Here is a 27,825-nt window from a genome sequence, read left to right as displayed (position 1 = left end):
CTGTCACTGCTCGCAGAAGACTGTATGTACCTACAGATACTCTCGGTATGGCATAAGAAACATGTCTTCTGTGGATGAGAAAAAAAAATGTCTTTGGCTATCATTTTCAAAACAAAGTTGGTTTATTCAATTGTTTAATGCTGATTGCCATCAGGTCAAGAAGGAAGATGCTGGCCAGGTGTTCCTGCTTATGGGAAAGGAGTACCGTATTTCTCGCAGCATCAGGGCGCAGTGGTTCTTCCAGCAATTTAACTCAATTCTTGGCCATGCAAAGCCAAAAGAAGACATGGTGGGTAAACTGCCATATATACCCTTGTGTATAGAAAATCGAGTAATAAGGAAGCCTAGGTGCCGCAGTTGGCAGAGCGTCGCTCTTTAGTGCCCGTCCCTTTCACCACTGGGTTCCAGGCTTGATTATCGGTTTCGACATGAGTTGAGTTAGTTTGTCTCGCATTTGCTCCGAGGGTTTTTTCCAGGTTCTCTGGTTTCCTTCCTTTGATTCAATCTGTGATCAGTGGTCAGAATGAGTTGTATTCATTCATTCATTCATTCATTCATTCATTCATTCATTCATTCATTCATTTATGCATTTTTTTATTGTCAACATCAATTGAAATTGTGTTGTGCTAATTTTATTCTGTATTGCAGCCTACTCACAAAATTACAATTTTGATCTTGCGTAATGTCTTAATTATGCAATTGCAGTTATATTAGAGCTGTCATGTTTTTTTGTAAACAGATTGCTGCATTTTGTTTTGGTATTTTAATTGTGACAAGTATGCATGTAACTCACCTTTTGTTTTTTGCAGTTGGCCTCAAATGAAGAGCTTGAGCTGTTATCTGTGCTGTCAAGGGAGAATCATGATGATTCTAACCACAAAATATACAAACTGGTTCCCTCTACCCATATAACGTTCATTGGCAGAAGATACAAATTTGTCTTTTGTCTTGATATAAGTCCATCTTTGGCAACTGTGGTATGTATTATATTAAACTTCCTGGCAACATACTACATGCAATATACTGTAGTTGTTTGACAATTTGTCAGTACTGAGTTCCAACATAGTTAGTAGAGGGGAATTGTTAACGTCAAAGGACATAAACAATAGGCAGTCTCTGATGTTGAACAACCCTATCTAAGCACAAACTAAGCTTGAAGTACAAGAAAACATATGGAGGATCAAAAAGCAAATTTGAAGCAGAGAGCAACGATTCTTCATGTACTCCACATGTATATCCTCTTGTATTCTATGCTCGAGTTGTTCACCTACAAAAAAGTTAGTTAAATCATAGGTTAATAAATAGCATCTTGAATTGATCTTCATTGGGGTAAGAAATTTAAGATAATCCTGGCTCATACTATTTTCTTTTTATAGTGTTTTGTACTTAACATACATGTACAGTATATGACAATTATCCCATTGCACTGTATTGTCTCTAGGGAATAAATATGAAGCAAATATGAGGGAAGGATAACAGATCTCGTTTTTTTTTTCAACAGGACACAAAGTCTGAAACTGTCATTACAGATGAAGTATATGAGAAATTCAGAATTTGCCTTTCAGCTTTGGTGATGCCAGTAAGTGATAAAAAGTCCTATAATAAATTTATTTCACTTTATTTCTGAAAGCTGGAATATCAAACTGTTTTAAGCCAGCTTGCAGTTATGTTGAGAGAACTGGGAGAAAAATGGTGCTATTGTTATTTAGATACATATTTAGTTGTTATTATTATTTAATAGGTGCTTATTTAGGTGTGGATGAATTAAGGTCATCAACCTTCTGCTCTAGTGGTTTTATTGCCTCTCGAAATTTCTCTCATCTCTTTTCAGTATATTATGCAGTGTGAAGGCAGGGAGTATTTAAAATTTTTGCACATCTGCTAGTACTGTAATATTAAAAAATCGATGTACAGTACTGTAATATTGCCTTTAAAATGTTTAAACATTCACAGGACAATTAAATATATGATTTTCCTTTTATTTAGCCTCAGATTTTGCAACTGCAATACAATGTACATGATTGTTTATCCCTATAATTGTGATAAGTGGGAACCTTGCAAGAACAAGTGATTTGATTGGTTGAGAAACTCGGGTAATGCAATATACACCTCCTAGGAGGTGGATATTTTCCTGCGCCCGGAAATCAAGCAAAATGCCGGGTGTAACCACGGGAATTAGGATACTTTGTCAGCGATTTCTTAATAAAATAACCAAAAATGCATTCCCAATTCGCTGAATATTGTATTCAGCGAATAAAATACAGTATCTCTAACCTTTGTGCGAAATGTCTCCTGCCTCCCGATTCAGCGAAATTCTTTTTCGTTATGTTTCTATTTCTCTTGTCTAAAAACCCACGCAATCGTTGTTCTCAACTCTTGAAACATTTGAACAGTACTGAGTAACCATAGCCTCTTGAGTGTTCGTGACTAGCCCGAACGCTCTCAGAACCGAACTTCGTATTTAGGTTCTATATAAAATAAGAAGGGAGTGAAACAACGCTCGATTCCATTGTTCAAAAACCTGCCTAGTTACTGCCAATGTTGTGATGCTGGTATGAGACATGATTGATTGACAGCTCACTTTCTCTTTGAAATTATCTCACCGCCGACACACGCCCGGGCATGCGGCTAGTGCTGGGATCGGGGCTAATTTTGTCTAGGCGGGGAAAAAGCAATGTTTTCCCGCTCAAATATCGAGAAATGTTATATAACTGCCACATGAATTTGAATTTTTACCCGGAACAACACAAAATTCTGCAAGTTATTGACAGAGGGAAAAGTATTTTTTAATGGAGAAGTGGAGAAGGGGGATAGAGCAAATCAAATTATTATCTGGTCATCGGCTGCCATTTAACTTGCCTGCACTTGTCGCATGTCCGGGCGTGTGTCGGCGGCGAGATAAGTTCAAAGAGAAAGTAAGCTGTCAATCAATCATGTCTCATACCAACATCACAACATTGGCCGTAACTAGGCAGGTTTTTTTACAATGGAATCGAGCATTGCTTCACTCCCTTCCTATTTTATATAGAACCTAAATACGAAGTTTGGTTCGGAGAGTTTTCGGGCTAGTCACGAACACTCAAGAGGCTCGGTTACTCAGTACTGTTCAAATGTTTCGAGAGTTAAAAACAATGATCGTGTGGGTTTTTAGACAAGAGAAATAGAAATATAACGGAAAAGGATTTCGCTGAATTGGGAGGCAGGAGACATGTCGCACAAAGGTTAGAGATATTTTATTTGCCGAATACAATATTCAGCGAATTGGGAATGCATTTTTGGTTATTTTATTAAGAAATCGCTGACAAAGTATCCTAATTCCTGTGGTGTAACAGCTGATTTGCAAGTGTTTTTAAAAAGAAAATTGCTCTAAAGCTTGTTTTATATACTAAAACAATTATACCATTTCCATTTCGAGGGATAGTAGCTTAAAAATACCTACCTCAAGACTTCGGCTCTGGGTAGATTTTTGGCCAGTATCCACCTCAATGGAAATGGTAAAATTGTTAAGTATACCTCTTATAATTGTTGACCTTTCTTGCAGATTTTACAAGTGCAGTGCAGTGTATATATTAGCTCTATAATTTGGAATGCACCACTTATCATTATAACCTTTCTTGAAGTTTTCAGTTCCAGGGAACAGTATAGTTCTATGTCCAGAATTGCACATAACTGTGTTGGCCTACACATCAATACTCAGCCCAGAAGCACCGCAGGTAGAATACAAACAAAGCAAAATATTAACTAGCCTAATTATTATATGCCCTTAGTTCATAACTTTGTTTGTTTCACAGATTATCCTCCAGGGCTGTTTAGTAACAGAAGATAACCTTGAGACAGTTCTACACACAGTTGAAGACCAGCTTCACATGCTGGAAGACATTCTTGCTGGCACTGTCACCTCTTCCCTCCAGCTAGACAGCAAACACCCAAGTGAGGGAGATGGCTTGTCAAGTGATACTGTGACACTGCTGTCGCCAGAGGCGGGGCCTATTGCAATGCTCAGGGCCGCCTTACTAGCATTGCAGTTACTCCCTGACAATGCCAGTGCAGGTATGTCAAAGAAGCGTGGTATTTTGGGGAGATCAACAGGGGACCCTAGGCTGCCCTCCCAGCGTGAAAAAGATTGACTTGTCACATTAGCTGTGACCCCTTACTTTTGATTCCTTGGTCAAACCCATTTTGTATCAACAAATAATAACAAAAATAGTTGACTGATTGCAAACTGATTTTATATAGCATCCCCTTTCTTAACTTGGCAAAACTGTAACTTACTGTATTTTTTTATTCTGTGTTATGTCATTCCACTTATTAATGCTTCTACTGTATTCTTTGTGCAGGTGCAGTGGTCATTACAGATGGAGTGTTTGCGCTTCCAGATGCATCTGCTGTGGATTCCATGTTAGCTCAGCTAAGGGCTAGCACTGTTTGTTGCTCATTTCTCAAGGTTGGGAGTGGTTTTCATGCAAACTGCAGGTTAGCCATGGCTTTGCTATGTATCATGTTTTATAATTGGGGGCTTTAAGCATTCTTACCTGGGTACAGTACAGCCTAGAAGAAACTTAACAGCTTCGCGCTGGTTTACAAATATTATGCTCGTCATTAGGGACTTTTGACAAGACATACAGTATAAATGACATGGTTCTGGTCTTAGTCAGTTTCAGTTTATTATTTTGCCTAAGTTGCTATATATTTACATGATTATACATGAAAAATATAAAAAATGTTTATTTAACATATTTAAAAAAGATTTCAGTATACTGGCAGAATATTTGATGGTAAAGAATGAAATCTTATTCCAAACTTGAGAATATTTGTTCTTTCCTATACATTTAATACATTCATTCCCACAAGATGGCCTAGAATGCAAAACTCCATACTGTAGATATAGAAAAAGCAGAGCTGCAGATTAACTACAGTCATTTTAAGTTGAAAATAAGCCAACAAGTACAAAATAATACATACAAGGCAAAAAGGTGAGAAGAATACACAAAAGGCAATAACAGTTAACTGCTTGTATTTTGTTTTGTACAGCACAAATTCAGAAACAATACATGCCTGTTGGATATGACGTTATTCTAAAGTGCATTTGTGTGAAAATAGCAAAACCTAATACTTTTTTGGTTTAAAACCTTTCCAACTTCTATTTTTATTAACTGTCTAGATCTCAGAAATAATTAAGGTTATAATTGTTATGGAGCTTTGCAATCAACAAAATTGAGGGGGAATGACATCTTAGACCAGGCACACACCTTTTATTCAGCAGGTCCTTGTTTAAGCAGTCTGTCTCACCTGATAGTTACAATGTGCCATGTGCTGGTGTAACCAGTAAAGTGTGCACTTCCCTCGTGTAACAGGATTTTCGTTCCTACATGGTTTTGTTCCAGCCAGAGCCATATTCCTAGAAAAACAGTTCCGGCCAGAACGAATCCTCTGATTTTGTGCACAGGAGTTTAGTTCCACCTCCAGGATTTTAGTTTGAACCAACCACAAAAATTGACAAAAAAAAAACTGTTAATATCTCCAAGCCACTTAGCTCTTTGACCACCAAACTTGTAAACAATATTACTTGGGGTGTAACAAACATGACCTGTCAATCAAAATATGTGACATCATCGGTCACGTGGACTGGGAGGAAAACCCTGGATTAGATTAATAACTACTCAGGAATGTATTCGTTTTTTGCATTCCATGCGCTAGAGTCTCAGGAGTACGGAGATAATTTCGAATTTTTGCTGCTGTGAATATTTTTCAAGAAATGTGAGTTTTTGTGAAATCACTAAAAAGCCCATAACTCAACCAGGATTTATCGAAAAAAATTCTTTTGGTACCATTACACTTCTGGGAATTTTCTCTATCTAGGGAAAGAAAACGAATCAAGATTTTTGATTTTTAATTTTTTATTGTTGAAATGAAGTTTGCCTAATTTGTCCAGACATGCTTGACCTCACATGTCATTGCGTTACATCCGCTCTAGAAAAGTTTGACAGATAATGTGATGTTAGCAATGTGTTTATAATGGAATTCACATAAAAAAGAATAACAAGAACCGAGCATGTGCATTGACTCTTCTTTTACATCAAAATCTTATATTTGTAAAGATAATGCTTCCTAAAAGAAAAATAAACTTGAGGTGTTTTCAATAAAAAGACAAATAAACCTGCTACAAAATGCCCCAAATTAGTTTAAACACACAATCCCTCTGGAATTTCCACCATAGGAGACTAGGCTTGGAAAAGGTTAAGGATACTGTAGACCCAAGCGGTAATTATTATCCCGATCGTCCCGGCAAAATTGCTATATATCAATTTAAAGCTTAATTATTTAACTTTCCTCTTAAAATATGTAGTCATTTTTTATACGCACTTAATTTTGAGTGCCTTTGTCTGGTCCGAAGTGCGAAATAGACCACTTTTAAACATGTGAATTATTTATACACACCAAAAGCGTGTAACCTCTCAGGATCTGCTTTATATCCTTCATCATCTACTGAACTGACAAACTGTGTCTACATTTGACGTCAAACAGCCTTGTTGATTAATAATCAAGGGTCAAAGTTAGGCGTGGAATAATTTTGCTTCTTTGGCTACAACGCGCTAATTAAATCCTTAGCGAAAAAAGCTATTGATTATCCGTGGCACGGTGTGACAGAACAATATCTAATACAAGATTCTTGCCAAGTTGTGCAGGAATCGAGCCGTTAGAAGTGTACCTTTAATTCACATATTTAGAGTAAGTTGGGATGTAATTTGATTGCGAGATATCGGGGATTGAAATTGTGTAAACATTAGAGGCAGCGTGACAGCAATGACAGACGGATAGCAAATAGAGCCGTGTATGGCAACCAATTGCACGCTCAACACATAGCGGGAAAACCCCAAGGCGCTTAAATGTCATAGCACTAGGCATACAAGTGAAGAAAGATGCCTAGACCATAGTGAGTCTGTATCGAAGAAAAGAAGAGCGTGGAAAAGTTAAAAAGACTGCGAACTGAGACAACTATCTGTTTTGGTCTTTCTTCCTCGCTTAGCCTTCTTCGAAGGAAGCCAAGGATTCTTACTTAATCTTGGCATAGTTTACAACTATGCAAAATTTAGTGTAAGCGCTTATAAAATGATTTCAATACAGATAAATCTTGGATAAAACGTGCTGAAGGAATGTTGATAATAATACTGACGCGCTTGTATGCTAATTGAGGGGAAAAGCGGTAAAAACCCCGGATGTTGATCGCGGAACTTTGATCAGGATTATGGGATTATTGACGCCTTTTCAGAATAACGCAAAACTCGTTCGAATTCGTTTTTTTTAATATCTGGCGGAGTATTTAAGATTTTGGGTTTTTTTTCTCTAACATCTAGAGTGTGCTTATTGTCATCGAATGGCATAATAAAAATAGTTCACCCGAAATGAAGCCATTTGGGTCTACGGTATCGTTAATGACATTTATTTCTATGTTACATGTTTTTATTCAACCAGGGTTTTCCTCCCAGGTCATGTGATTGATGACGTCAAAATATTTGGGTTAGGGTTAGGGTTATATTTTGATTGACAGGTCATGTTTGTTACACCCCAAGTATTATTGTTCATGAGTTTGGTGGTTAAAACGCTAAATGCCTTGGAGATATCAGCGTTTTTCTACCAGGTCATGTGATTGATGATGCCACATATTTTGATTGATGGGTCATGTTTCTTGCACCCCAAGCATCATTTACAAGTTTGGTGGTTAAAGCGCTAAATGCCTTGGAGATAACGTTTTTCTACCAGTTCGTGCGAATGAGGGCGTCACATATTTTGATTGATTGTTTACAAGTTTGGTGGTCAGAGATGAAAATCCTAGACCGGAACGAAAATCCTAGTAAAACAGTACCGGCCGGAACAAATCGACGTTTACACTGGCACAAGATCCTCCAGAAAAAAGCACTTCTCTTTAGCCTCAGTATGGTGTTGGTATTTACTGCTTCTCTACCAGCAGCCTTGGATATGTTCCTCACTGTGACCTCATGCAGTTCATTGCCATGGCAACATCAGGAGCATATTTGTCCAAGTGCCCTCCAGTAAGACTTAATGTTATGACCAATATCAACCGTTTTTTCAAGACTGTAACACTGACATTATTCTTCAACACTTTGAGGCAGTGTATTTGTCCTCATTTCCTTATGGTCATACAATTCCTTTTGGAGCCTCGAATGTTTCCATTGTTTTGAAGCCTGTAAGCTTTGCTCTTGCCCCATAAAATGGAACATTACCTGGTCCAAAAGTTCCTGTACAGCCAGTAGGCTTTGTCAATTCAAGAGTTATTTATAGTTTCCAGGTGTACTCAATGATCTCTATTCCCCTTCTCCATGACATAGACTGTAAGACATGCAGACGTTGTTCATTTTGTTTCTATGATTACGTATGTATAATTGTTTGATCTGTTTACAGGTTATTATGTGATTTCTTTGTGTATAATTATGTGTTTACATATAATTTATGTGATCTCTTTATTTGTAATAATGTGATCTGTTTACGTATAATTTTGTGATCTGTTTACAGGTTATTATGTGATCTTCTAACGTATAATTATGTGATCTCTTTATTTGTAATAATGTGATCTGTTTTACATATAATTATGTTATCTATTTACAGGTAATTATGTGATCTGTTTATGTATAATTATGTGATCTGTTTACACAGGTAAAGAAACCCAAGGGTGATGGCAAGCAGGGTACAGTATTTACAAATCATCTTTACCATCTTAATCATCATTACAACAGTAGAATTTCCAGTTATTCTCCCATGAGATAAACCTATCATCATTGTTTGTCATAGCTGAGCCAGTGATGAACTTGTACCACAAATCACTGTTGTGCTGGAGCTTCCAGAAGGACTACGAGCTGAGCAAGATTGATTCATGGATTGGTAAGTACTTTGCATTGTAAAAGGATGTCTTCTTGTTGTGTCATGTGTCTGGTAGTTGGATGTTGTGTCATATCTGATATTTGGATGTTGTGTTGTGTGTCTGGTATTGGGATGTTGTGTGGTGTGTTTGGTATTTGAATGTTGTGTCATGTGTCTGGTATTTTGATGCTGTGTCATGTGTCTGGTATTTGGATGTTGTGTTGTTTGTCTGGTATTGGGATGTTATGCCATGTGTCTGGTATTTGGATGCTGTGTCATGTGCCTGGTATTTGGATGTTGTGTTGTGTGTCATAGTATTTGGATGTTGTGCCATGTGTCTGGTATTTGGATGTTGTGCCATGTGTCATGGTATTTGGATGTTGTGCCATGTGTCTGGTATTTGGATGTTGTGTCATGTGTCTGGTATTTGGATGCTGTGTGATGTGTCTGGTATTTGGATGCTGTGTGATATGTCTGTTATTTGGATGTTGTGTTGTGTGTCTGGTATATGGATGTTGTTTTGTGTGTCTGGTATGTGAATGCTGTGCCATGTTTCTGGTATTTGGATGCTGTGCCATGTTTCTGGTATTTGGATGCTGTGTCATGTGTCTGGTATTTGGATGCTGTGTCATGTGTCTGGTATTTGGATGTTGTGTCATGTGTCTGGTATTTGGATGCTGTGTCGTGTCTGTTATTTGGATGTTGTTTTGTGTGTCTGGTATTTGTGCTTGTTAATACCAGGTACTGTTTTTCATTGAATTTTAGGTAGCTCTGTTGAACTTAATCAGGAAGATCTCGCATTTCCAGTGTTTGGTAACAGGTAAGTAGTGTATACTTTATACACATCCAAGAATATAACAAGAATATAAAGGTTTTGAAAGTAAGTGATCCCAAGCAAAAGGGAAAAGCTACCTTTCATTGGCTATCATGCACAGCTTTGTGGCCATCTCCCTTCGCTAGAATACTCTTTTTTTGCAGATTTCTTACATAACATGATACCTGTGTAATCTGTATATATACCTATCTGTATATATACCTATACCTATATAATCTGTATATAAACAAAAAGGAATTTACTTGCAAAGTACACAGGCTATTTATTTCTTTTCCATTTGTTTGCAGATCCAAACTAACATATTCTTTGAGTGAGTGGGAAAAGAATGCCATGCAACCTTCAATGCACAAGAAACAGATAGAGACTACACTACACACCTGCATAACAAGGTAGCATTACTGTATGTGGATGACACCTCCACGTATAGAGAAATAGAGTAGGATCATAACACCTTGCCTAGGTCATGATGGCGTTTTTTCTTCCTTGTAAAGATCAATGGGAAAGTTGTCTTCTGCATCCTGTGACTGCATATCCTTGTGCAGGGCTCACTGAGGCAGCTGAGGCTTTCTGCGTCTCCTTTCTCCTCTTCGGCGTTGTGTGGGTGGACTCAAAACTTTTTGATTTCTGTCCTCCGATTGTTTGTGTCTTAGTCCATGGTTTCCCACTCAGCTAAGCTGGGCTGGCGCTTGTTTGTCCTTAAAGCGTTTCCTGGTGGCTCCTCTTTCGCGCTTGCCCTCACTCAGCTCATATAAAGCAGCTTTGGGTAGTCTGGAGTCGTCCATTCATGACAAGTGACCAGCCCAGCGAATCTGCTTTGACTTCTGCTGGGAAGGTTGGCTATCTCCAAGACTTTGTTGCTGGTCACATAGTCTCGTCACTTGTTGCCCATGATGGATCGTAAGTATGGTACAGGATCTAGGCCTCTTCTACCTAAAGGAGGACCGGTGCTCTGTACACCAAGATCTCTGTTTATAGTCGTAGTGAGTTGTTCTTCCAAACGCGACCCTGCAATCGCCCAACAAGCTGTTGGCTTTGCCAATACGGCTGTCCACATCCTTGGTCACTGTAGCATCATTTTAGATGATGTCCCCAAGTGAAGTGTAAAGTCCTTGACTGTGTTTAGGGACTGTCCATCGATGTTGATGTGTGTAGTGGTGTATGTTATGCATGGTGGCTTCAGGTACATCAGCCGTGGATGCTTCAGCAAAGTCATTGACAACTATCTGTAGGGCTTCCTCCATATGAGCCAGAAAAGCACATTCGTCTGCGAGTAGCAAATCCTTGATCAGCATCTAAATTAGAATGTAGATCCCCTCTGTAAGGTCCTCCTTGGCGTCATAGACCATATAAACTATACACCTTTGTTCATAATGTAACTGAAATGGCATTTTTTTAGATGCGCCTAAACTTATTATGCTTATGCTTCCAGGACCATCAAATCTCACATTAATGTTGGGAAGATAAATTAACACAAGTGGTGTGCTTTATGCCTGAGGTGGAACATGCCACTTCATTCTTGTGTTGATTCATCTCTCTTATCCCACAATGCCTCCAGAGACCACCTTATATCCTGGATTGATTATTATTGAATTTTCACATCCATATTATGTGACTTTTATTCACAGTAAGTATTCGAAAGATGTTGATTCACCTGCTTTTTTGCAGTGTACTCAGTGTTCGCCTGAGGGAGGGGTATTCTCTTCAAGATGTGTCCTTTACGAAAGGTAAGTCAATGAGCAAGCAAAAACTCCATTAGAGTCTCTTGACTTCTGACAGTCTTTTGGCTTGTCCCTTTGTAGGTGGTAAGCAAATTGAAGTACGGCTTACTCTTCCCTGGAAGCAACAAGTTCAAATGGAATACGTCGCCATAGCAGTAAGCATTCAGAAATAACACAGTAATAACACTATGCATCATACTAAAGCTAATTCAATGTTGACTATGGTTTGCTTTTGCAGGCATGGCCTATTAGCAGCACCAAGTAAGTCACATCGTGTTTCATATCTCTTATAAATAATTTGTTATACATAGCGTGTTATACATAACCCGTGATACTTAACTCATGATACATAGGTCGTGATTTATAGCGTGTTATACATAGCCCGCGAATAGATTTTTCTCCTCTTGTAATCCTTGTAACTGTAATGGAATTGGCACCAATTTCCTCTTGTAGCTCATGTAGACCTATGTTTTCCCTTCTTTAGTCGTGTCACTAGAGTAGAGGTCACCGTGTCTGCCCCCTACGAGTTTCTTCTAGATGTCACATATCACAACAAGGAACAGTTCAACAGCGGTTACAGGTACTGCGTGAAGTTCTGTCAGGAATTTGCAAAAAGCAAAATAGGGGAAAATCCCTTGTGTGGTTGAATATCCAAAACAATCTTGTTGTTTTCATACATCTATTACACAGAGCACTTGTTGTCAAGAAATTCCGTCAAACGATGAAAGGGTAAGTTTCAAAGTTCCTTCACACATTGCTGTTGCAACAGCTTTAATTAATTTGGATGGATGTTTTTTTTTGTTCAGATTGCAGAGTAACGACGAGTTGCTTGTACATCTTCAGTCCTTTTCATCAAATCCAAGTTACTTTACAATCCCTGATAGTGCCAAAAATGGAGTACCTCTCTTTTACCTCCCGCCGAACTCGCACAACCCTGTAAGTCTCTTTTGGTGTCTTCAAATACACGAGGGAGCAATAGTTATTTTCAGGGTTTGCTTTATCTTTAACCTCTCACCGAACGCGCATAACTTGTAAGTCTCTTTCGGGTGTCTTTAAAGACATCAGGCGATAAAAGATATATTGTGGGGTTTGCCTTATCTTCTACCTCTCGCCAAACTCGAACAACTTGGTAGTCTCTTTTGGGTGTCTTCTAATACATGAGGGAATATTAGTTATTTTGTGGGGTTTGCCTTATCTTCTGCCTCCTGCCGAACTCGCACAACTCGTAAGTCTCTTTTGGGTGTCTTCAAATACATGAGGGAGTATTAGTTATTTTGTGGGGTTTGCCTTATCTTCTACCTCCCGCCAAACTCGCACAACTCGGTAGTCTCTTTTGGGTGTCTTCAAATACATGAGGGAATATTAGTTATTTTGTGGGGTTTGCCTTATCTTCTACCTCCCACCGAACTCGCACAACTTGTAAGTCTCTTTTTGTTGTCTTCAAATACATGAGGGAGTATTAGTTATTTTGTGGGGTTTGCGTTATCTTCTACCTCCCGCCGAACTCGCACAACTCGTAAGTCTCTTTTGGGTGTCTTCAAATACATGAGGGAGTATTAGTTATTTTGTGGGGTTTGCCTTATCTTCTACCTCCCGCCGAACTCACACAACTCGTAAGTCTCTTTTGGGTGTCTTCAAATACATGAGGGAGTATTAGTTATTTTGTGGGGTTTGCCTTATCTTCTACCTCCCGCCGAACTCGCACAACTCATAAGTCTCTTTTGGGTGTCTTCAAATACATGAGGGAATATTAGTTATGTTAAATACATGAGGGAGTATTAGTTATTTTGTGGGGTTTGCCTTATCTTCTATCTCCCGCCGAACTCGCACAACTCGTAAGTCTTTTTTGGGTGTCTTTAAATACATGAGGGAGTATTAGTTATTTTGTGGGGTTTGCGTTATCTTCTACCTCCTGCAGAACTCGCACAACCTGTAAGTCTCTTTTTGGGTGTCTTCAAATACATGGGGGAGTTTTAATTATTTTGTGGGGTGTGCCTTCTCTCCTTCTACCTCCCGCAAAACTGGCACAAATCGTAAGTCTCTTTTGGGTGTCTACAAATACATGAGGGAGTATTAGTTATTTTGTGGGGTGTGCCTTCTCTCCTTCTAGCTCCATTTCCACTCATACAAGCCTGTAAATCACTAACTGCACTTTCCAATTAAATGTACTTTCCAACATATCAAGCAGTTTGGATATCCATACGAAGTCACAAAACTGCCTTACCCTCCACTCGGCATTATTAGATAATTCACGCTCATGTAACTCCTCGCTTAAACCCTGTATTACAAACCCGTATGTATACATAGTCCTCACTATGCTTACCATAATACTCCAATAGTGAAAAAGTTGCATTTTCTTCCCCACAGGTGTTGTCATTGCAGCATGCCAAGTAAGTACTCCACTACATGACTCTTTGATGTGCAGATTTATAGCACTGTATTTTTCACGCTACATAGTATGTTAACATTATGCACCTCATTCAACTCAGGATTATACAATGAATGGGGTAATGACATAAGTGCTATCCGATAAGGAATAGGTGTGAATGTTGAATGCTGATGTTGAATAAACTTATTTACTTAAAGAAAAACTTCAAAGTCCCAGGAGTCGCAGTTTGCCGTGTTCTGGAAGCCAGTGCTTACCCTTGACACCGCTGTCTGGTAGGTTTTGTCCTGTTACACCTCATGTGATGGTCACGTGTTTTCAGACGCCACACGAACTGCGTATTTACGGAACATGTATGGGCCACATGATACCCATGTTTTCTGGAAGCCATTGCTTATCCTTGACACCGCTGTCTAGAAGGTTTTGTCATGTGACACCTCATGTGATGGTCACGTGTTTTCAGACGCCACAAATACTGTGTATTCACGAAACATGTATGGGCCACGTGAAAAAGCTTCTTGATCCTGATTCTGATTCTACCACGCCTACGCAGACCACTGAGTTGATTTACAACTTATCTGTAGTTTTTTGGTCCTACAAATTGACAGTGTTATTGATTTGTTTATCATATGTTTTTTTCAGGCAAAAGTGGATGCACTGTCATCGCATTGGACTCATCTTACAGCACGATGTGTAAGTATTGCTTGATAAAGTGCAGTCAAGTCGTTAATGCACTGTCATCGCATTGGACTCATCTTTCAGCACGATGTGTAAGTATTGCTTGATAAAGGTCAGTCAAGTTGTTAATGCGCGAAAAGTCCTTTAAAAGCTCCATTGCCTATAAATCTCACTTTTACAGACCTTGATTTTTCTTACTTTATGCACTCATATGAGATTTTTTCCACTGCTGCATGTTACCAGTGCCTAAAAACACTAAATGAAGACATACAACACTGTTAATGTTAATATTGGGTGAAAATGTCCTCTTTTTGTGTTCAACAGCCCACTTCCCAAGAATCTCCATCTTCCTGTTGGCAATGAGCGCTTTCATTCAATCCAGTGTCGCATGGCTCTCAGCTCGCTCAACTCGCTCTTTCGTGATTTTAGTTCGTTTGTCCTGCTCGAGAACCACTCATACATCAAGTTTATTTGGTAATTCCCGTAAAAGCTCCTGGGCTCATTTGGTAATTCCTGTAAAGCTCCAGGGCTCATTTGGTAATTCCCGTAAAGCTCCAGGGCTCATTTGGTTATTCCTGTAAAGGCTCGGGGGCTCATTTGGTAATTCCTGTAAAGCTCCGGGGCTCATTTGGTAATTCCCGTAAAAGCTCCTGGGCTCATTTGGTAATTCCCGTAAAGCTCCTGGGCTCATTTGGTAATTCCCGTAAAGCTCCAGGGCTCATTTGGTAATTCCCGTAAAGCTCCGGGGCTCATTTGGTAATTCCCGTAAAAGCTCCTGGGCTCATTTGGTAATTCCCGTAAAGCTCCGGGGCTCATTTGGTAATTCCCGTAAAAGCTCCTGGGCTCATTTGGTAATTCCCGTAAAGCTCCTGGGCTCATTTGGTAATTCCCGTAAAGCTCCAGGGCTCATTTGGTAATTCCCGTAAAAGCTCCTGGGCTAATTTGGTAATTCCCGTAAAAGCTCCGGGGCTCATTTGGTAATTCCCGTAAAAGCTCCTGGGCTCATTTGGTAATTCCTGTAAAGCTCCGGGGCTCATTTGGTAATTCCCGTAAAGGCTCCAGGGCTCATTTGGTAATTCCCATAAAGCTCTGGGGCTCATTTGGTAATTCCCGTAAAGCTCCGGGGCTTATTTGGTAATTCCTGTAAAAGCTCTGGGGCTCATTTGGTAATTCCTGTAAAGCTCCGGGGCTCATTTGGTAATTCCTGTAAAGCTCCTGGGCTCATTTGGTTATTACTGTAAAGGCTCCAGCGCTCATTTGGTAATCCCCGTAAAAGCTCCAGGGCTCATTCGGTTATTCCTGTAAAGGCTCCGAGGCTCATTCGGTAATTCCTGTAAAGCTCTGGGGCTTATTTGGTAATTCCCGTAAAAGCTCCTGGGCTCATTTGGTAATTCCCGTAAAAGCTCCTGGGCTCATTTGGTAATTCCCGTAAAGCTCCGGGGCTCATTCGGTAATTCCCGTAAAGCTCCGGGGCTTATTCGGTAATTCCTGTAAAGCTCCGGGGCTCATTTGGTAATTCCTGTAAAGCTCCTGGGCTCATTTGGTTATTCCTGTAAAGCTCCGGGGCTTATTTGGTAATTCCCGTAAAAGCTCCTGGGCTCATTTGGTAATTCCCGTAAAAGCTCCTGGACTCATTTGGTAATTCCCGTAAAGCTCCGGGGCTTATTTGGTAATTCCCGTAAAGGATTGTCAACAAGGATAGTAAAGGGATTGGAGTTTTTCTGGTACTTGCAACAATCTTGGACAGGTGAATTGATAAAGATTCTATGCTGTCGTACCTTTTGATTGCATGTCTTCTACCTTTATGGTGTCTAGGTCCAGTACCTTTTGATTGCATGTCTTGATTACCTTTGCCATGTCCAGGTCCAGTACCTTTTGATTGCATGTCTTGATTACCTTTGCCATGTCCAGGTCCAGTACCTTTTGATTGCATCTCTTGATTACCTTTGCCATGTCCAGGTCTAGCCAGGAGGAGCCACCTCCGACCTTCTGCTTGATCAGGGTGACATCCCGGGCGCCGTGCATTGTGGTACGACTAGCCTTCCTGGGTGGAACACCTGGGCATCACAGGCACTCGGTAAGTTGACCTGGAAATACAGCACCCTCCATATAAGGGACACCCTTATGAAATGTCCAGTATATTGACGTGTTCGCTTATTTGAGGTATCAGCTTAATTGAGGTATCAGCTTAATGGAGGTCTCAGCTTAATGGAGGTCTCAGCTTAATTGAGGTATCAGCTTAGTTGAGGTATCAACCTAATTGAAGTATCAGCCTAATTGAGGTATCAGCTTGATTGAGGTATCAGCTTAATTGAGGTATCAGCTTAATTGAGGTATCAACTTAATTGAGGTATCAACTTAATTGAGGTATCAACTAAATTGAGGTATCAGCTTAATTGAGGTATCATCTTAATTGAGGTATCAGCTTAATTGAGTTATCAGCTTGCAGTAATTGAGGTATCAGCTTTATTGAGGTATCAACTTAATTGATGTATCAGCTTAATTGAGGTATCAGCTTACTTGAGGTACAAGCTTAATTGAGGTATCAACTTAATTGAGGTATAAACTCAATTGAACTGTCAACTTAATTGAGGTATCGACTTAATTGAGGTATCAGCTTAATGGAGGTATCAAATTGAGGTACAGTTTGCAGAGTTTAACTGGCAAAAAATTGGAGTTTATGAAAGTATCTGCTATATAAATGTCCACTTTATAAAGGTCCGTTATATGGACCTTACGTTAAATATTTAGATTAGTGCTAGAACATTCGCTTTGATTTTTTAGATGGTAAAGGATATATTATCCAAGCTACGACAGGTAACCGCGCCTCTGGGTCTTCCTCCAAGCAGCAAAGTCGCCAAGAGCAAGAAACGTGGTCAGCGGCTAGCCGAGGAAAAAATATGCGTCAAGGTGCTGAAAAAGCCGTTAGAACGGATTCTTGTCAGGTAACACGCTTTAGCAATATTAATTTTTTTGTTCAAAACTAAGAGGTATCTGTCCTCTATGTAGGGCTCGCTAACGGATTTGGCTTGGCTCAAGTTTAGGGCTTGTCTTCTCTCCTAAAGACTACAGAGCATTCTTATAATGTTTCTCTTGTTCTTTTAGGTACGAGCGTGTACCAGAAGATCTTTTCGCTCCTTACCCTGAGGTGCCTCTCTTCTCCGTGTACAGCAGCTTTACTGGCGTCCAGTACGCGAATCGCACCAATGAAAACCACATGAAGGTGCTGTGCCAGTACCTGTATCACCACCGGTGGATCTGGTCAGTCCAGACAGAGGGGCCCACCTCGACCATCGCCCAGCTAGTCGCTAGGGTGCTTGGTACACTTACTAAGTAAGTCTGACACGCTGGTTGCTAGGGTGCAAACACTATCACTAAGTCTGGCCCATTCCCTCCCTTATACTGCTACTAACATTGAGTTTGTGACATATGGGGATGAGTGCTTTGCATTCGGGGCTAGCAAATGTACGGCTACCCTTCTTGGAAACGTATTTTGGATATCACATCTAATTGTTGTCGTGTTTTCTTTGCGTTATTATCCAGGTTGCGCCTTGAAGAGAATTTCAACTTTGCGTGTAGCAACGCCGGGATTATAACAATGGCCAAGGAAATCGAGCTTAAGGTTAAATCACTAGTATTAGACACAAGAACATACATTTCATTTTTCACCTCTTCCACACGTATTTTCATCATCACAATTTGTATACCACGTCTCGTCACATATGTCAAGCCATATGCTCCTTTTACCTACAGGATCCCACACAATCAATAGTATCCGAATCAGTATATCACATCACACAAGCCGTATGCTCCTTTTTGCCAACAGGACCCCACGTGCGGAGGCACAACTTACCCGTGCCTTATCCAATACGTCATGTTCCCGCCCTACACCAGACCTGCTGGCTCTGCGGTGGAGGAATGGGTCGACGAAGGCAAGCCTCACTCCCCTGAGTCCGAGCGCAAGCTACAAATGGTAACAGAGGTCTGGATCGAGCCTCAGTTTGGTGTTATACACGAGCCTTCTTCGGATACCTTAGATGGTCTGCGGTATTTCGAAGTTCCGCAAGCTGTGAGTATAACTCCAATTATCGACCAATTGTCGACCTCGTTTTTTTACAGATTTATCAACTTCGTTATTAAAATTTTCTTATAAATCTTTATCGTCTGGCCCCTGAGCGTCCCTCAGACATTCCTCAGTGGGACCGTAGCTGGTTCTCAGTTATACATTGAATCTTTCGCTTGCAGATATTTGAAAACGACTATTATTACGTGTCCGCCTTGTTGACTTTTGACTGTGTCTGGCGAATGTGCGATGACCAACTAATTACCAGTCCTCCTGAGCTTCCAGCAGCCATCGTCCCCAGGCCTCCTCCATCTCCGGCGCGTAACTGGAGCGTGGAGAGCGTCCCGCTGCCTTTAGACGTTATCCAGTTATTACCCAAGGCCCGACAGACTGAGATGGTGTTCTCTTCTCTCTCGGAGTGTGCAACACAAGTGCCAGGTCTGGTGTTAGTACACAGGGCGCTTAGTGTTAGGGTTAGGGTCCAGGCCACACCTGACAATGGTGGCCGATTTACTGCCTTTCAACCCAGGGGGGGAGAGGGAGCGGACAAACACGAATCACTAAACAATTCTTCGCAAATTCGCGGATCACAGACAAAAACAATGTGTCGGGGATTTCACGAACAACGACAGCGCACACGTTAGATTCGTCCGCGCGCTTCCCCTGTCCCGTTTGTCCCACACTCACATTAAACATAGTCCTTTGTCGGAATGGAGACTGGGGCGAGCACGCGTGAATTTCTTTGGCGTAATAAAAACTTTCCTCGAGCCTTTTCAACATGGCTGCCATGGAAAAAAAAGGACAAACTCGATTCCCTATAATTTAACGAGAAATTATGTATGTCCAGCGAATCTGAGCAGGGCTGGAAGCGGCCATGTTAGGGGTAGTGAAGAAAGAATTTAAAAACAAAGACTAGGCTTCCCTTGTGCTCTGATAGAATTATTGTTTCTTAGAGCGCTGTAGCCCTGGCGAGCTTCCTAACGAGACGCTGTTCCGTCTACTGATTGAAGAGATGCAGCAGCTCAATGACCGAGAAATTCAACTATCCGAGCAAGGCTGCAGGGGACTGGTAAAACACGTGATCGGCCGGGACCGCAATGGGATCCCTGTGCCATTTCTTCCGCTATACGACAGTAAGGAGGTGAGGCCTGGTGCGAGTGTCGTGTATCTGTACTCTATATGTAGACTAGACTCAAACTGCATTAAATTTTGTGCTTTTTTCGCAGAGCTTTTATTGAGCGAAAATGAAAAAGAAAAGCGAAATTTAAAATTGTTGCATATAAGTTACACAATTCTTTAAGAGAACAATCATGGAACCAAAGTTGCTCATGTGTGTGACGCGGAAAGTTTAGCGCGCAAATTTCGGAGTTTTTTCTTAATGAATTAATTTTTAACCAGCACTAAACACGTGCAATGCTTTGCGAGTTTTCTCTGAGATGTTCTCGCTCACTAGGTACCTGTGACCAAGTGGCGGTGTTTCGCGCGCTCCTTGTCTGGACTTGGCTCCTCTCGTCTTATCCTCACATTCATCCCAGCAAGCCTTGCGCACGTGCAAGAGTTTGGTAAGCGTTATCGCCCAAGTGTGTCGTCAACCTCCAGTGACAAGAGCTTGAACTCCACGCTCGAAAGCACGCCGAGCAAGCACTCCGTGGTACTGGAAGGGGTACAAGAGGCGCTGGCCAAGCGCGCACTTACCCCAATACTCGAGGATGCTGAAGGTAGGCGTGCAATCAGATCTGCCTTTTTGACAAGGAGCGTGCAGTCATTATACAAAAGGCTTATCGTTGATGCTAGGGGTTGGCGTATATCCTTTTCTGTTTGTTGTATAATATTGTTAGGGATGCTCAATGTAGGCGTGTAATCAGATTCGCTTTTTGTATAACGAGCTTGCACTCTACTTATTGTTAAGGGTACTTAAGGTAGGCTTTTAACCATGTTTGCCTGTTGTATAACGAGCGCACTTTCATGTCTATTGTTAAGGGTACTTAAGAAAGGTAGACGTATAACCATGTTCGCCTGTTGTATAACGAGCGCACTTTCATGTCTATTGTCGAGGCGAGGGTACTTAAGGTAGACGTATAACCATGTTCGCCTGCTGTATAACGAGCGCACTTTCATGTATATTGTTGAGGGTACTTAAGGCAGACGTATAACCATGTTCGCCTGTTGTATAACGAGCGCACTTTCATGTCTATTGTCGAGGGTACTTAAGGTAGACGTATAACCATGTTTGCCTGTTGTATAACGAGCGCACTTTCATGTCTATTGTCGAGGGTACTTAAGGAAGGTAGACGTATAACCATGTTTGTCTGTTGTATAACGAGCGCACTTTCATGTCTATTGTCGAGGGTACTTGAGGTGGACGTATAACCATGTTTGCCTGTGTTGTATAACGAGCGCACTTTCATGTCTATTGTCGAGGCGAGGGTACTTAAGGTAGACGTATAACCATGTTTGCCTGTTGTATAACGAGCGCACTTTCATGTCTATTGTCGAGGGTACTTAAGGCAGACGTATAACCATGTTCGCCTGCTGTATAACGAGCGCACTTTCATGTATATTGTTGAGGGTACTTAAGGTAGACGTATAACCATGTTCGCCTGCTGTATAACGAGCGCACTTTCATGTCTATTGTCGAGGGTACTTAAGGTAGACGTATAACCATGTTCGCCTGCTGTATAACGAGCGCACTTTCATGTCTATTGTCGAGGCGAGGGTACTTAAGGTAGACGTATAACCATGTTCGCCTGCTGTATAACGAGCGCACTTTCATGTATATTGTTGAGGGTACTTAAGGCAGACGTATAACCATGTTCGCCTGTTGTATAACGAGCGCACTTTCATGTCTATTGTCGAGGGTACTTAAGGTAGACGTATAACCATGTTTGCCTATTGTATAACGAGCGCACTTTCATGTCTATTGTCGAGGGTACTTAAGGTAGATGTATAACCATGTTCGCCTGTTGTATAACGAGCGCACTTTCATGTCTATTGTCGAGGGTACTTGAGGTGGACGTATAACCATGTTCGCCTGTTGTATAACGAGCGCACTTTCATGTCTATTGTCGAGGGTACTTAAGGTAGACGTATAACCATGTTCGCCTGTTGTATAACGAGCGCACTTTCATGTCTATTGTCGAGGGTACTTGAGTTGGACGTATAACCATGTTCGCCTGTTGTATAACGAGCGCACTTTCATGTCTATTGTCGAGGGTACTTAAGGTAGACGTATAACCATGTTCGCCTGTTGTATAACGAGCGCACTTTCATGTCTATTGTCGAGGGTACTTAAGGTAGACGTATAACCATGTTTGCCTGTTGTATAACGAGCGCACTTTCATGTCTATTGTCGAGGGTACTTAAGGTAGACGTATAATCATGTTCGCCTGCTGTATAACGAGCGCACTTTCATGTCTTTTGTCGAGGCGAGGGTACTTAAGACAGACGTATAACCATGTTCGCCTGTTGTATAACGAGCGCACTTTCATGTCTATTGTCGAGGGTACTTGAGGTGGACGTATAACCATGTTTGCCTGTGTTGTATAACGAGCGCACTTTCATGTCTATTGTCGAGGCGAGGGTACTTAAGGTAGACGTATAACCATGTTTGCCTGTTGTATAACGAGAGCACTTTCATGTCTATTGTCGAGGGTACTTAAGGCAGACGTATAACCATGTTCGCCTGTTGTATAACGAGCGCACTTTCATGTCTATTGTCGAGGGTACTTAAGGTAGACGTATAACCATGTTCGCCTGTTGTATAACGAGCGCACTTTCATGTCTTGTCGAGGGTACTTAAGGCAGACGTATAACCATGTTTGCCTGTTGTATAACGAGCGCACTTTCATGTCTATTGTCGAGGCGAGGGTACTTAAGGTAGACGTATAACCATGTTTGCCTGTTGTATAACGATCGCACTTTCATGTCTATTGTCGAGGGTACTTAAGGCAGACGTATAACCATGAAAGCGCACTTTCATGTCTGTTGTCGAGGGTACTTAAGGTAGACGTATAATCATGTTCGCCTGTGTTGTATAACGAGCGCACTTTTATGTCTATTGTCGAGGGTACTTAAGGTAGACGTATAACCATGTTCGCCTGTTGTATAACGAGCGCACTTTCATGTCTGTTGTCGAGGGTACTTAAGGTAGACGTATAATCATGTTCGCCTGCTGAATAACGAGCGCACTTTCATTTCTATTGTCGAGGGTACTTAAGGTAGACGTATAACCATGTTCGCCTGTTGTATAACGAGCGCGCTTTCATGTCTATTGTCGAGGGTACTTAAGGTAGACGTATAACCATGTTCGCCTGTTGTATAACGAGCGCGCTTTCATGTCTATTGTCGAGGGTACTTAAGTTAGACGTATAACCATGTTCGCCTGTTGTATAACGAGCGCACTTTCATGTCTATCGTCGAGGGTACTTAAGGTAGACGTATAACCATGTTCGCCTGTTGTATAACAAGCGCACTTTCATGTCTGTTGTCGAGGGTACTTGAGGTAGGCTTATAACCACATGTTCTCCTGTTGGAAAACGGGGACTGAAGTTCAAGACTCTAGTGAAAGAGATTTTGGGAGTAAAAACCCATAGTCCCCTATCTTTACTAAACCTAGAAATTTAACCGGTTAAACATACATATGAATTACGGGCCCTAAAATTTATCAACAACTGGCATAAGCAAAAACTCCGTGCCATTTTTAATAACTCCTTCAAGTATGCCAAAGATGTTCATTCACACAATACTAGATACGCCTCTAGCGGCAATCTTTATAAGGAGAAATTTCGAACAAATATAGGAAAACAGTCCTCTTCAGTATCTTCAATGGCAACAGACCTTTGGTCCCACACTACCTACTGATCTAAAACAACTGAACACGCACGCCTTCAATAAGAATGTCAAACATCACCTACTACGCAAACAATTTTAACTCCAAACCTGACAGACTACGAAATTAGTTTTCTTCTACATATTTGTGTGTGTATTTTTTGTATATGTGCGCGCTTAGCTCTGCTTCATGGCGATTTCCATTTTTGCTACGCTTTTTCGCTACGCTTCAGTGTTTGTTATTGAGTGTAAGAGCTACAATAAAATATAGACATTAGTGTCTAACACGAAAACCTAACGGTTAATTTAGGCTCTAGGCAATTCCTTTGTTGTTGTTGTTGTCCTTTATTATATATTTATGTATTCCTGACCGCGCTGTATTTCATTATTTATGCTGCAATAGCGTTGAAATAAATGATTGTTATTATTATTATGAAAAATTATATATGACCAAGTCTGCTTTACTATATAATCAGGTAGCACAATGAAAAAAAATCCTTGACTATTAAGTCTCATCCCTTTTCCAGGTAGAAGCTCTTCCCCGACTCCTGTGAGTGATACAATCGAGGATCCTTTCAATTTCCAGAAGAACGCTCGCTCAACAAGCACTCCAGTACCCGAGAATACTAAACTCACAACTAGACAAGAGAAAATGGCACGGCAGCCAATGGTGTGTGTCAAGCCATCCCTTGGGGGGGAGGGTAAGGGTTTGTCACTTGAACTCGGCGAGAAGACTGTGAGCTTCAAGGACGAGGACAACGCTCCCACCCCTACACAGGAGAACGTGTCACCACGCGGGGAGCCATGCTGTGTCAGTGGAAGTGACGGCTCGTTCTGTTATAATATTCCAATTTACTGCTACGACTGCCTGCTCAACGGGCTCTTAGTAGTCGACGAAAAGACAGACTCAAGCCAAGGGACCGAGGAAACGCGGAAAAAAGAGGACATCTTCCAGGATTTTACTCAGACTTCTGCAGTGTTTGTTGACCCGTTCAGTTTAGAGGAGTTGCCGCGTATGGTGGAAGGGAGGACGTTCGGTAGGTTCGGCTCGTCCAAAGACCTTCTGCTTCATTGTAACGCCGTCCATGATATTTTCTTCCGGTGTTTCGTGTCAAGTATCTTCACAAGTCTACAGGGTGGCCACCAGGTGAGAGTTCGGCTAGACGAAAAAGTTGATGAGACAGGGCTGTTACCCGGATTCTAGGCTGCCAATCTTTAGAAGAGTTATTAAAAAACAAGAGGATTTATAAACGACCTGTGATACCTTAGAGGCTAACCTGTGGCCATAGTTTTATATGTTTTGGACCGCCCTGCTCAAATTACCCTGAATGTAAAAATTGTGAGAAATTGTCACATATTGTCCCTTTTAACCCCAACGTCATTTTGGCATCATTATAAACGCTTGTTATTTTAAGCTAATTAAACATTTGAGCTTTTTGCCTTCCTTGTAGGTGAATCCACGAGACGTACAGTCAGCGGTCGACACGTGCGAAGAGAATTTCGTGGAACTAGACATTACAGACTTCATTCGCACTCTGTGCTCCCACTATTCCAAAAACTCGGCGTTGCGTAAGTCTCAGGGGTTAAGCGAGTCCGCGTTCTTACTGTGTCAGCAGTCTCAGCTTGAGATTTTCCCTCGTCGTAAGGTCGAGGAGTATGACTGCGTCAAGCAACTGATGGCGTCTCTGCAAGGCGAATGCGAGTCGATTCCAGGCCTCCATCGTTCAATCAGGGATACTTTTGGGAGAATATTGGGCACGTACTTTAAGCCTGTGCCCAACAGCAGCGATCTGTATTTCTATAGCCCTCATTGTGCGGACTCGACGAGAAAGGTAATTTTAATGAAATATTTGACTATTTTCTTTCGTGGGTTAAAATAAAATTGATAGATTAGGGAAGTTAATCAATCTCCAGCAGTTCGAATGCCGCGTAACGATAGTGCGGATAGATAATTTAAGTAGAAGGCTTAAAAAGGCGTCTCAGACAGCTGACAACTACGCCACACTTGCTCCCCTTGACAAGGGTTACAAAATAGGTACCACACCACACCGTCGCTCATTTGACCCGTTTTCAGTATATGATTATTCTGTACTGTTGTTCTGTACTTGCTGTCAGGGTTGTTACTAATTTGGCTTCTGGTATGAAATAGTATGTATAGTATGTATAGTATAATAAACTCGAGCCCGTTGGGTGAACAACAAAATCAATTCTCCTGTTTGTCATCACTATTTATTGCCTTATCCAGTCAACGTCAGGAAGCTTTGAAGTGGAGTCTGCAGTCGAGGGAGATTCAGAGCCACCCCCAGAGGCGGAGTCCCAGGATCAGGACGGCGATCAAAACTTTGACGGGTTCGTGGAGGACCTGATCTTGATACAGGACGAGGTGGAGGTAAGAAGGGGCGATCAAGACTTTGACGGGTTCGTGGAGGACCTGATGTTGATACAGGACGAGGTGGAGGTAAGAAGGGGCGATCAAGACTTTGACGGGTTCGTGGAGGACCTGATGTTGATACAGGACGAGGTGGAGGTAAGAAGGGGCGATTAAGACTTTGACGGGTTTGTGGAGGACCTGATGTTGATACTGGACGAGGTGGAGGTAAGAAGGCACCCGTACCTTGCACACTGTGTGGGTCGATGACCAGTCCTACTTTCATTTTTCCGCACGCACTAAAGGGGTGCGCATTGCTGTAAGGATGCCACGGTCACACAACCTCAAAACTCAACAAGCGAGGTCAGCACTGTATTGCCTGATTCATGCGCGCTTGTCCTGACGTGCACCGCCCAAACGGAACGGGATCTGGATCTAAACGCACTTGCAAGTATTCCAAGATCTTATTGACCTTTAAATATTGTTGTTTCTTTCCCAGGAGTATGACGATTCGGACGACTCAGACTTTGACGGCTCAGACGATGAGAGCGAGGAAGCAGAAGACGACCAGCAAAGTCTGACCAAGCCTCTGTTCTTACAGTTGACCTGCTCACTGCGAGACAAGAGCAGTCGAGGCGGTGGCTCCATCACCCCTGTGTCAGTCAAGACTCTTCCCGTCTGTATAGGTAAGGGGTTAAGGAGTGAATAGGGGTTTATTCAAAAGTATACCATGATGATCGAGATGGTTGGTCCATCACCCCTGTGTCAGTCAAGACTCTGCCCGTCTGTATAGGTAAGGGGTTAAGGAGTGAATAGGGGTTTATTCAAAAGTATACCATGATGATCGAGATGGTTGCTACATCACCCCTGTGTCAGTCAAGACTCTGCCCGTCTGTATAGGTAAGGGGTTAAGGAGTGAATAGGGGTTTATTCAAAAGTATACCATGATGATCGAGATGGTTGCTCCATCACCCCTGTGTCAGTCAAGACTCTGCCCGTCTGTATAGGTAAGGGGTTAAGGAGTGAATAGGGGTTTATTCAAAAGTATACCATGATGATCGAGATGTTTGCTACATCACCCCTGTGCCAGTCAAGACTTCATCTGTTTGTATGGGTAAGGGGCAAGGGGGGGCATTGAAAAGGCAAAAAGGCCCCTCCAAATCATATAAGATTGATCATATCTGACTCTGCTTACTGTGCCTTAATGGGTATAGGGTAAGGTTTGACCAAAAAGGGGTAAAGGGTCTTAGGGTGTAAATAATTAATTTTAGAGAGCAAGAAAAGAGTAGCGGTAGGGATATAGGTAATAACTCATGATGCTGGGTTGATGGGTTTTTTTGTTAAGAGCGTTCAAATTGGTGACCCCGTTTCAGCATTGTCAGAAATGACAGTCCAACTAGTGGAAAAATACCATGGGACATGTTTCTATTGAATGCAGGAAAATATGGAAAATTATGTGAGCAATTAACTTATTTTATTTATTTAACAAATAATCTATACCCATACGCAGCGAACCAGTGGCAGAACTGCCATTTGCCTTTTGGCCTACCTCTGCCATCTGCCGTTTGACATACCTCCCCATATTGTGTACTGTCATTAAACATCGCGACTTTGATGCACTTGCCCTTGTGTACAGGCGAGCTGGTGCGTAAGATCGAGGTTAAACATCGTACTTGATGCACTTGCCCTTGTGTACAGGCGAGCTGGTGCGTAAGATCGAGGTTAAACATCGTACTTGATCCCTTGTGTACAGGCGAGCTGGTGCGTAAGATCGAGGTTAAACATCGCGACTTTGATGCACTTGCCCTTGTGTACAGGCGAGCTGGTGCGTAAGATCGAGGTTAAACATCGTACTTGACGCACTTGCCCTTGTGTACAGGCGAGCTGGTGCGTAAGATCGAGGTTAAACATCGTACTTGATGCACTTGCCCTTGTGTACAGGCGAGCTGGTGCGTAAGATCGAGGTTAAACATCGTACTTGATGCACTTGCCCTTGTGTTCAGGCGAGCTGGTGCGTAAGATCGAGGTTAAACATCGTACTTGATGCACTTGCCCTTGTGTACAGGCGAGCTG

At 41.6% G+C, this 27,825-nt stretch overlaps 1 protein-coding gene across 7 annotated transcripts in view; it reads left to right on the top strand.

Moving 5' to 3' along the window:
• The window catches only part of LOC116613690 (KICSTOR complex protein SZT2), a 70,063-nt gene that overhangs the window by 1,788 nt on the left and 40,450 nt on the right, over window positions 1-27,825 (top strand). For 5 of the 7 annotated variants that reach the window (XR_007307167.1, XR_007307165.1, XM_048724573.1 and 2 more), the window contains exons 2-34: window positions 155-289; window positions 810-977; window positions 1,502-1,579; window positions 3,621-3,713; window positions 3,792-4,050; window positions 4,338-4,473; window positions 7,967-8,051; window positions 8,674-8,704; window positions 8,809-8,898; window positions 9,643-9,697; window positions 10,000-10,101; window positions 11,378-11,436; window positions 11,512-11,585; window positions 11,669-11,691; window positions 11,915-12,010; window positions 12,121-12,159; window positions 12,237-12,366; window positions 13,798-13,820; window positions 14,017-14,091; window positions 14,459-14,509; window positions 14,819-14,968; window positions 16,454-16,571; window positions 17,279-17,439; window positions 17,600-17,827; window positions 18,038-18,116; window positions 18,321-18,563; window positions 18,740-18,995; window positions 19,511-19,698; window positions 20,011-20,275; window positions 23,912-24,531; window positions 24,836-25,216; window positions 25,630-25,773; window positions 26,252-26,438. Coding sequence is in view for 5 of the 7 variants with exons in the window: in XM_048724573.1 (XP_048580530.1) it covers window positions 155-289; window positions 810-977; window positions 1,502-1,579; window positions 3,621-3,713; window positions 3,792-4,050; window positions 4,338-4,473; window positions 7,967-8,051; window positions 8,674-8,704; window positions 8,809-8,898; window positions 9,643-9,697; window positions 10,000-10,101; window positions 11,378-11,436; window positions 11,512-11,585; window positions 11,669-11,691; window positions 11,915-12,010; window positions 12,121-12,159; window positions 12,237-12,366; window positions 13,798-13,820; window positions 14,017-14,091; window positions 14,459-14,509; window positions 14,819-14,968; window positions 16,454-16,571; window positions 17,279-17,439; window positions 17,600-17,827; window positions 18,038-18,116; window positions 18,321-18,563; window positions 18,740-18,995; window positions 19,511-19,698; window positions 20,011-20,275; window positions 23,912-24,531; window positions 24,836-25,216; window positions 25,630-25,773; window positions 26,252-26,438 (4,822 nt within the window). In the remaining 2 variants the exon portion in view is untranslated. Of the gene's footprint in view, window positions 1-154; window positions 290-809; window positions 978-1,501; window positions 1,580-3,620; window positions 3,714-3,791; window positions 4,051-4,337; window positions 4,474-7,966; window positions 8,052-8,673; window positions 8,705-8,808; window positions 8,899-9,642; window positions 9,698-9,999; window positions 10,102-11,377; window positions 11,437-11,511; window positions 11,586-11,668; window positions 11,692-11,914; window positions 12,011-12,120; window positions 12,160-12,236; window positions 12,367-13,797; window positions 13,821-14,016; window positions 14,092-14,458; window positions 14,510-14,818; window positions 14,969-16,453; window positions 16,572-17,278; window positions 17,440-17,599; window positions 17,828-18,037; window positions 18,117-18,320; window positions 18,564-18,739; window positions 18,996-19,510; window positions 19,699-20,010; window positions 20,276-23,911; window positions 24,532-24,835; window positions 25,217-25,629; window positions 25,774-26,251; window positions 26,439-27,755; window positions 27,779-27,825 lie in introns of all 7 variants that reach the window. The other 2 variants (XM_048724561.1, XM_048724567.1) reach the window with 2 other exon arrangements.

Source organism: Nematostella vectensis, chromosome 1 (genome assembly GCF_932526225.1).
Source record: "Nematostella vectensis chromosome 1, jaNemVect1.1, whole genome shotgun sequence".
NCBI lineage: Eukaryota > Metazoa > Cnidaria > Anthozoa > Actiniaria > Edwardsiidae > Nematostella > Nematostella vectensis.
The sequence above is the reverse complement of the archived record's forward strand: the minus strand, read 5'-3'. Positions and strand labels throughout refer to the sequence as shown.